Raw genomic sequence first — 9,886 nt, forward strand, 5'->3', positions numbered from 1 at the left:
TCACTTCTATTGTGATTTGGATACCCCTTTGATGTCTGTTTTACCAGGTTCACGATTTTTCGGTAATATTTGGAGAATAGAATAGTGTAGTTGTCATCAGAGCATTTCTTTCAACTCTTTAAATTTAAAAGGGTATTTCCATGTGAGCCGGTCAATGCTGAGATGAAAATATCCTTCTATATGCCGCAGCCATCAGAGGCCAGGATTACGGAAATTGCCATACTGGGTGTTCTACACTCTTTCCTTAACTCCCATGGAAGACAGTAGGAGTTACATAAACAGTTTAGCACAGCGAGCTACTATTGGGATGTGTAAATGGCACGGCTTGCTGTGCTACGCTGTTTATTCAACTCCCATTCTCTTCTGTTGGCGTTGCAGAAATGGTGTAGATCAGCCAGTTTGGTTGTTTCCATATTTATGGCCACCGCGGACAGCGGAAGTTGGTAAGCTGGGTTGAGGAGAGGGCGGACAATTCTGGAGTTCCCATAACTGAGCAGAAGAAAGGAACTCGCAAACACAGATGTGAATGAGCTTTGAAAGCTTAACTTTAAACATGACCTGCTCCAATATTATGTTTCAACAGGTTTTATTGGGCTTAGATATTAAAGTTGTTAACACTCTGCCGCAATGACCCCACGCAGGGGGATATATTCAAATCTTATTCTTTTGGGTACAGAGTTTCCATGTTTCAAAAAACTATAACAAACAGGGGAGGGTATAAGGTAGGATAGGAAGTCCGGTTGTATGCATAATGAGAAAAACATTTTGGTGTATCTCACATCAAAGGAGGAACAGATCTCGATAGTTCCTTCATTTACTCCGTTATAGTTAGGGTGGAGTATGAGAGTGTAGGGGCATTTGGGGGTCTTATTTGGTCTACTAATAATTTGTTTGGTCGCCTTCCACTTAGAGTCCTACAAAATAGCGTAGATTAGGGATATTGGTGTAGGTTATCCAGGGGCTCCAGATCTTGTCAAATTGTATGATGTTATCTTAGCGTATGGCTATGAGTTTTTCGCTTAGAAGGGTTTTGTTTATGCGGGATATAAGAAGTGATGGTTTCTCCATCAGGATTCTAGCTGCCATGGTAATATATTGGAATAATTTGAATGGAGCGTTGCGCATTCCTATGGGTTTATCTCCTAAGAGTAAGGCAAAGGGACTAAGTCCAGGACTTGTCCCGGTCACTGAGGCTATGCGGTGGGAGACCCTTTTCCAGAAAGCTTGTGCTATTGGGCATGTCCACCAGATATGGTGTTGAGAGCCTGTGTCGTTACATCCTCTGAAACATAGATTAGGGTCCTCCGGGTAAATGGAGTTCAGCCTTTCGGGCACTAAATACGCTCTGTGTAGTACCTTTAAGGACGTCTCTGTCAGTGAGACTTGCCAGCTATTTTTGCTTAGTGTCTCACAGCAGTGATGCCAACGAGCTAGCGATAGGGAGGAGCGTAAGTCAGATTCCCATTGTAGCATAAAGGGGAGTTTGAAGTCTTGTAAATTGTTATTTAGCATGTTATAGAAATGGGATAGAGTGCTTGGGTGAGTGGGGCAGAATTTACATATGGCCTCCATTCGATTCATCTCTATTTAAAGGGGTTGTCCCGCGCCGAAACGGGTTTTTTTTTTTTTTTTTTTTTTTAGCCCCCCCCCCCCGGGGCGGAGCTACACGGAGCCGGCATTCTGCACGAGCGGCCCCATAGAAGACAGCAGAAGACCCGGACTGCGCAAGCGCGGCTAATTTGGCCATCGGAGGCCGAAAATTAGTCGGCTCCATGGGAACGAGGACGCTAGCAACGGAGCAGGTAAGTATAAAACTTTTTATAACTTCTGTATGGCTCATAATTAATGCACAATGTACATTACAAAGTGCATTAATATGGCCATACAGAAGTGTATAACCCCACTTGCTGCCGCGGGACAACCCCTTTAAGTGAACGGGGTAAGGTTGAGGACCAAAAATGGAAGACTTGCATTTTTCTCCACCATTCTTGTGGTGGTCTATATTGGCTGATGAAGGAGGACATCGAGATCAGTTTGCCATGTATTAGAAAGTCATACAAAGATGTTAAATTGTGTCGCATCTAGGCCGGGAGGAAAGCCCGGGTTGTGGAGCAGGGGAGTGAGGGGGGATGGAGTAGAAGGAGAAGGGTGTGTTGATTTCTGAAGTTGGATGGGAGGGGTATTTTTGTCCAGAGTAAGGAGGACCAAGTGCATGGAGAGAACTGAGTTTCTTCTATTGTGGTCCATAATGGGGATCGGGGGCCGGCATAGACGAGTGGGATTTGCGCCAAATGAGCGGCTTTATAATATTTCAAGATGCATGGGACAGAAAGACCTCCATATTTCTTATGTAAACACATTATAGATTTGGACATCCTGGGGCACTTATGTGTCCAGATAAACACAGATATTTTTTTTTTGGAACGATCGTAGATCTGGGGTTGGAACCGGGATGGGGAGGGTTCTGAATAGATAGAGCATTTTTACCTGCTTCAATATTATAATGATGGGTTACAGATTTGAGGTTACTATGTCAGAAATGTAATTGTATCTTGTACTTCATTGTAAAGTAACATGCTGTTTTTTGTTTTAACAAGCTTTTTGAAAGGTTGCCCAGCTACTATATACTTCAGAGAAAGTTGCTGCAGCTCCAGGAACGGATTGGTCATCTGCTTGGTGGTATAGAAATAGTGCACATTGAGGAGCTGCAGCCAATGTTGACCATGGAGGAGCATTACTCTGCCCTTGATGCATTCTGCAAAAAGCTGTTAAACAGGAGGGTGCACATTCACCCGCGCAGCCTGCGGGGACTGCAGATGATTCTGGAAAAGTAAGTGATGACCATTCATAAGAGAAACTAAAGCCTATCCTTGAGTTTCCTCTTCTTGGGTGACAGACATTATGATTACCATTACAATTCAGACAGGGGTGGTCATCCCTGCTTTTTTAAGAGGCCTTATGAACGACTGGCTGCTTACTGTTAATAGAGGCGGGCAGGCCGGAACAATCCCCCGGCCGCTCCTCCTACATTCTGTTAAGCCCCATTTACACGCAAGGATGATCGCTCAAAATTTGTCAAAAACTGATAGTTTTGAGCGATCATTTTGCATTGGGTACTAATAGGCTTATCAGCCCATTAGCAGCTAAATGGCTTCATTTGCATGTATTTAGAGAACAGCAAGTGGTGTGTTCTCTAAATACGTCACTTTAGTTCTGCCTCTGGCTGGATACAGTGCTATCAGCGCTGCCCACAGAGAACACAGCATACAGTTCCTCTTATCAGGAACGACCGCTTTTATGATGGACAAAGAGTGCTTGATGGCAAAACCTTTACACGCCACAACTATCGGTCAAAAGCCGTCGTTTGGACGAATTTTGAACGATAATGATTGTGTGTAAATCAGCCTTCATCGATTGCCATTCCTGCAGAGATAGTCGAGCGGCACCCGCTCAAGTATTTCCATTAGCCCCATTGAAATGAATGAGGCGCCGACCGGGCATGGGACATGGGAGTCCCGTTCTTGAGATGGGCGGGGGACCCCCAGCAATCATCTATATCCTAACTACACACTTGTACTTTTTACCTCTGTGCCTACTGGTGTTCTTGTATTTTTCACTACTGGGATGTGGGTTGTTAAAGGGATATATATTAATAATCTTATATAACTCCATATTTCCCATCACTGGAGCGTACATGTACCGATCGGAGATAACTTGTGATTCTGGTACAACCATCAAATATTAAGTGACCTGACCAGCTATAGGACAAGACGGACATGTGACTATATAACGTTCTGACAAGCTGTGGCAGGAGTTAGAATAGATTTGAAATGCTTACAGCCCCTTTCATTGGGATATACTGACATCCCTAACACAGGCACATTATGTCCCTGTCCATGGGCGGTGCGATATGCCGCCGCAGAGCACTTTGTCATCGCGATATTCCGTGCTGAAGCTATCTATACTGATAGGTTCATCGCAGAGAATTGCGGCATGCAGCGATTTTTAGACGTGAGCAGAAAATCACAAGTGATTTTCCACTCGTGTACATTGGGCTGCGCTTTCCATAGTTCTCCTATGGACAGCATTCACTGCGTTATCCGTGTGCAGATTATCGCCGCGGGTAACGCATAGAAATATTGCCCGTGGACAGGAGGCCTAAGTGGTGAAGAAAATGAGGATGCTGTAATACACTAAATGGTCTTTATTTCCCTTAAATACAGTGATCACTTCGTGCCACGTCTACATGAAAAGGGACACTTCATCATACCGGCGGTGTGTGACCCGCCATCTCTACAATGGTTTCTTCTGGCTCATGCTGAGAAAGCAAGAGAAAAGTTAAAACGAAAAGCAGAGTAAGTGGTAACAGTCTGTAGCTTTCATCTGCTTCAACCTGCTTTCTTTGTTTAATATTGTACCAAAGGTTTGTTGTAACCGTAAGGCCGATAACACATCTGCATCAGATCCTCCGGCCGGTGGGAGGGCCCGTCGCGGATCCTCCGGCCGGTGGGAGGGCCCGTCGCGGATCCTCCGGCCGGTGGGAGGGCCCGTCGCGGATCCTCCGGCCGGTGGGAGGGCCCGTCGCGGATCCTCCGGCCGGTGGGAGGGTCCGTCACGGATCCAACTGAAAGAGGAATAGATCTTTAGGAGAGGGACCATGGCTGCCCGGCTTTTGGATATATTTTCAAACATTTATTAAAGGAAATGAAAGTCTGCCTATGCCTTAAATATCCCGCTCAGACAAGTAAAAGGAGGATCTATCGGCTTTCATGACATATCTGTTTTAGTAAATACTTATGCTCCAAGATTGTTATTTTGGTGGGAATATTTTTTCCTTTCCGTTCCTCTGTAACCATTCTTCTTGTCAAAGGGCTGTTTCCCTACACGGTCAATGACTATTTTCACATAAGCGTATTACAGGGGTATTTATGCATCCGTACTATGGATGAATGTCGGGTTAGGACACTTGTGCGTATTACAGCCACTTGTAACCAGCCCAGCAATGTCAGCACTAATTGGACAATATGTTAGTAAAAGCAGAGGTTGCGAGCCGCACCGATGTCCTCCAAATAAATAATAGGTATTCCCAGATGGAACGGCCCCATATCCATCCAGCACGAGAGCAAAAATGGGCAGATAGATGGCAGCATTCCAAAAATGGTAGTTTTTATTTTGGGCTAGAAGATATACCTGCAAAAAGCAACATTGTGCTATAGTCTTTTTCAGGCTTGATGAAGACTCTATAGCCATGTCAGTCGGTCGGGATGCATGGTGTGTGATAGGTTTTATTTATTTTGTTTGTTTTTCTTTTCTGATTAAAATGTAATTTACTCTTGCAGACAAACCCCTCATAAGGCGTCATGTCCACGGGCAGATCGGATTCCGCATGTTTTCACAGCGAGGCTAGAATCTTATCAGCGCAGCCGGCTGTGAGAACAGCCTGCTCTGCAGATAACAGCTGGTCACTCAATTCTAGCAAACTAGAATTTAGCGATCAATGACTCGTGCACGAAAACTGCACGATGTCCCTGCATTTAGACAAAACGAGAATCGTTAAAAAGACGGCTTTGAGCAATGTTTTAAAAAATAATAATAATAATTTCTCTTTGTGTCTAAATGGACGCCCATGTCCACCTATGGGTGGCTTAATTGTAGATCGTCCGTGCGGATTCGGCAATTCGGATCTGCCTGTGAACATGAGGCCTAAGGGTATACCCAGGTAGCACATTATTTGCAGTGGAATAATTCCACTCTGGATTCTCAAAATCCGCATGTGTTCCACATTATGTTGCAGATTGTGCTGCGGTATCGCCCTGCCCTTTGTAAGGGATCAATTCTGCAAGGAAAATCTGCAACATATATTGGCTTACAGATTTAAAATCTGCACCGCATGTCGGGCATTTCTTACACTGTGCAGATGAAATTGGTTAAAGTTTTGTGCACTCTTCTGCTATTGTAATACGATGGGAAATCCATTACAGAAAATCCACAGCGTACTCGTCTGGTGTAAACCTACTTTAGTGCGCCATTATCATAAGCGGGCACAAGCGGATACATAAATATACGTGTCCTTTAGAGATGAGCGAGCGTACTCGGAAAAGCACTACTCGCTCGAGTAATTTGCTTTATCCAAGTATCGCTGTGCTCGGGTCTGAAGATTCGGGTGCCGGCACGGAGCGGGGAGCTGCAGGGGAGAGCGGGGAGGAACGGAGGGGAGATCTTTCTCTCCCTCTCTCCCGCCCGCTCTCCCCTGCTCCCCGCTGCGACTCACCTGTCAGCCGCAGCGGCACCCGAATCTTCAGACCCGAGCACAGCGATACTCGGATAAAGCAAATTACTCGAGCGAGTAGTGCTTTTCCGAGTACGCTCGCTCATCTCTAGTGTCCTTTCATTCATAGACGCAGTTATTTGTAAAACAAAAAACATGTTTGAAGCCGGCTTCACACGGGCCGTAGAGGCTGCAGAAATTCTGCACCATTTACAGTAAGGCTAGGTTCACACAGGGCGGATTTGTAGCGGAATTTCACTGTGCAAGTCCGCCTGCTAATTCTGGGATTGGCCAGGGGCGGACAATCTGTCGCAGCAAAGCCGGCATTAGCTGGCGCTATGGCGTGGGTTTCCGGGACGCAGCATGTCAATTTTTTTTTTTTCTTCCATTGCGGCCTTGCTCCTCTCTAAGGGAGAGTTGGCTGCAACGGAAACGCATGCTGCGAAGCCACTCCAAAACCTGCGGCTACGTGCTGCTAGTTTTGAAGCTGCGCTTATGCCACGGAAATCTCGCGGTTTTTCGCTGTGGCAAAATCGTGAGATTTCCACGATGAAACTGTGCCATGGGAACCCAGCATAAAAGCCATGTGAAGGACACTTCAAAAATCTCCATCATGTGGAGCAGAAAATTTCCGCACCAAATTTTTGAAGGACCCTGCCGATACTAAATCTACAACATGTCTAATTTTACTGCAGATTTCAACCTTTTAAAAACCGCATTAAACAGCAGCAGATCTGGAAGAAAATATGGGGCAAAATCTGCAGCATTTAGGTGCAGACTTTGTCACTTTGATGCTGTTTTTTTCTGCTCGAGAAGGCCTACAGCAGATATGCCCCATGTGAAGCCGGCCTTACGCTATGCCCACATGAGGCGGCATTTGCTGCAGTGTTTCCACAGCACAAAACCTGCACCATTTGGTGCAGAATTCACCCTCTCATTCGAAAAAGTGGAATCTGCGCCTCAAATCCACCACTATAACTGACATCCTGTGTACCCAGAATCCTCTCTACAGCTTGATATCCGCACAAATCTTGTGGGGATTGTTTCACAGCGTCTGAACGAGATTTTGAAAATCTCATCCAATTTGCTGCTGCTGTAAATACTGTGAATTTTCCATGCAGAGAGTCTAGAGGGAAAATGCACAGAGATTCTGGCCCTTGTGAACATGCCCTTACAGCGCTGATAGCGGTGTGCCGTGACCTCCTAAAGGCTGATTTACACACAACGATTATCGCTCACAATACGTCCAAATGACAGCTTTTGAGCAATCATCGTTGCGTGTAAATGCGTGCCCATCGTGCACTTACCATGCACTCTTCGTTCATCGCTGACTTCAAGCCAGCATACAATCCGTCATTCCTGATGGCAGGGACTGCATGCTGTGTTCTCCATGCGCAGCGCTGATAACATTGTTTCAGCTGCTGTGCCACTGGGGAACAATGGAGCTGTAGGCAGATAATAGACCTGGACAATTGTGTATTAAGGCCCTTTTAGACACAATGATTTTCGCTCAAAAATCGCTCAAAGCCATCTTTTAAGCGATAATCGTTCTGTCTATCTGCACTGACATCGGGCAGTTTTCGTTAAGCAGTCGGGGTATGAAGAAAAGAGCGGTCCAGCTGTGTTCTCCATACCCCGCATGGAGCGCTCGGCTGTATAACAGTCAGGTGTTGCAAGCAGAGAGCAGCTGGATGCAGAAGACAAGCGGGGACTCCCCACTTGTCTTCTGCATCCTCCGCTCGGAGCGCAAGGTGATCGCTCAACGTTGAGTGATCACCTTGTGCTGTAAAAAGAACACAGTGATTGTGTCTAAATCCGCGTTTACTCGGTATTTTGTCTTTTGTAAAACGGACTGATTATTTGATACTTCACTGTATTTTTTCTTTCTCTAATCAACTTAGATTGAAAATTGAAGAGCAAGCGTTAATCAAAGCCTGTAAAGAGGGTGCGTCACTAAGCAGGCTGTACAAGGAGCCCAGCGTATCGAGTGAGCAGATGATCAGCTGCTGTCGGAGGCTGATTGAGGAACCCTTACCCAACCTGGTGGGGATGCATCTATGTGTCTCCCATTACTACTCTGTGCTACAAGATGGAGACTTGTGTATTCCCTGGAACTGGAAGCACTGAAACCTAAGCTATTACTTGATTCACCACAATGACTATTTTCTATAGATTTCTGTAAATTTAGTATAAAACTATATTAGTAGATGAGAAATACTGGAACTTTGGGCTGTGACCATTTTTGATTTCACTTAAATTATCGCACAGACAACTCCTCAAGGGGTTCTTCAGGATACTTAAAGGGGTTGTCTCGCGGCAGCAAGTGGGGTTATACACTTCTGTATGGCCATATACATGCACTTTGTAATATACATCATGCATTAAATATGAGCCAAACAGAAGTTATTCACATACCTGCACCGTTGCTGGCGTCCTCGTCTCCATGGTGCCGTCTAACTTCAGCGTCTAATCGCCCGATTAGACGCGCTTGCGCAGATGGGTCTTTTCCCTTCGGCTCGGTCCGGCAGCAACTGCGTTCTGGCTCCGCCCCCTTGCACGCGTCATCACGTAGCTCCGCCCCGCCACGTGTGCCGATTCCAGCCTCCCCACTTGCTGCCGCGAGACAACCCCTTTTAATATTGAAAAGCTTGTGAGATCCGCTTCACTGGATTCAGAGTTTGGAAGGATGAGTTTAATAAAATTATTTATTTTTAATACTTAAAGTGCTCTCACTTGGTCCTGCCAACACTTTTTTTTTTCAATGCCCTCCTGCTTTATACTTGTCCAGCTGTCAAAAATAGTGACAAATCAAAAGTTACGTTTTTTTTCCCCACAGGGCCGGTTATAAATTTATGATTGCTGGGTTGTCCCATGAAGAATACAGTTTTATACTTAAATCCAGACCGTAATTAGTTACGCTTCTTGTATTTACAACTCTAGGAAAAAGGTTATACCCTCGCCTGCTATAGCCCTTCTGAGTCCAGCTCAGTATATGTGCCAAGGTGGACACACATGCTATATTTTACTGCTGTTTCACTTGTCATGTGCCGGGATCTCTGGTTTGGTGAATCGGCTGCTTCTGAGGCTGCAGTGTCTTCTCTGCTTGTCAGAGATGCTGAGTAAGCGTAATTATGGTGATGCTGTCTTACTCATCCCTTGCTCACCATCACCTCTAGAATATTTCCCACTGCATACACCAAATATACACCACAGTGTGGATACACCCTAAAGGTGCATTTACATAGGCTTATTATGGGGCATGAATGTTTGCTTCCCTAATAGTCATCACATGTAAATGTACAAAAGATCAGCTGTTGAACAAGCAAATGCAGGATCACTGGTTGATCTGCTCATTTATATGAACATAAAAATGCTTGCTGATTGGCTGTTCATCTCCGTGTATGAACCAGAGTATGTACAGCTGACCAATGACAGCTCCGTGTATGAACCAGATTATGTACAGCTGACCAATGACAGCTCCGTGTATGAACCAGATTATGTACAGCTGACCAATGACCGCTCTATGGAGATGAATGGTCATATTAAAAGCATTTTGTCACCAAGGCAAAAATTTTATAGCAACTGGGCCCAGTGTGAAATAAAGTGTGTATACTCTCC

The 9,886-nt window shown here is 45.3% G+C and overlaps 1 protein-coding gene across 1 annotated transcript in view; it reads left to right on the forward strand.

Annotated features, from left to right (window-relative positions):
• Nucleotides 1–8,985, forward strand: part of TCAIM (T cell activation inhibitor, mitochondrial) — a 48,606-nt gene extending 39,621 nt beyond the window's left edge. Inside the window, exons 9-11 of the mRNA XM_066584874.1 lie at nt 2,598–2,830; nt 4,224–4,355; nt 8,170–8,985. Coding sequence (XP_066440971.1) covers nt 2,598–2,830; nt 4,224–4,355; nt 8,170–8,395 — 591 coding nt within the window. The 3' untranslated portion in view covers nt 8,396–8,985. The remainder of the gene's footprint in view (nt 1–2,597; nt 2,831–4,223; nt 4,356–8,169) is intronic.
• Nucleotides 8,986–9,886: the final 901 nt, after the last annotated feature.

Source organism: Eleutherodactylus coqui, chromosome 12, assembly GCF_035609145.1.
Source record: "Eleutherodactylus coqui strain aEleCoq1 chromosome 12, aEleCoq1.hap1, whole genome shotgun sequence".
NCBI classification, from domain to species: Eukaryota; Metazoa; Chordata; class Amphibia; order Anura; family Eleutherodactylidae; genus Eleutherodactylus; species Eleutherodactylus coqui.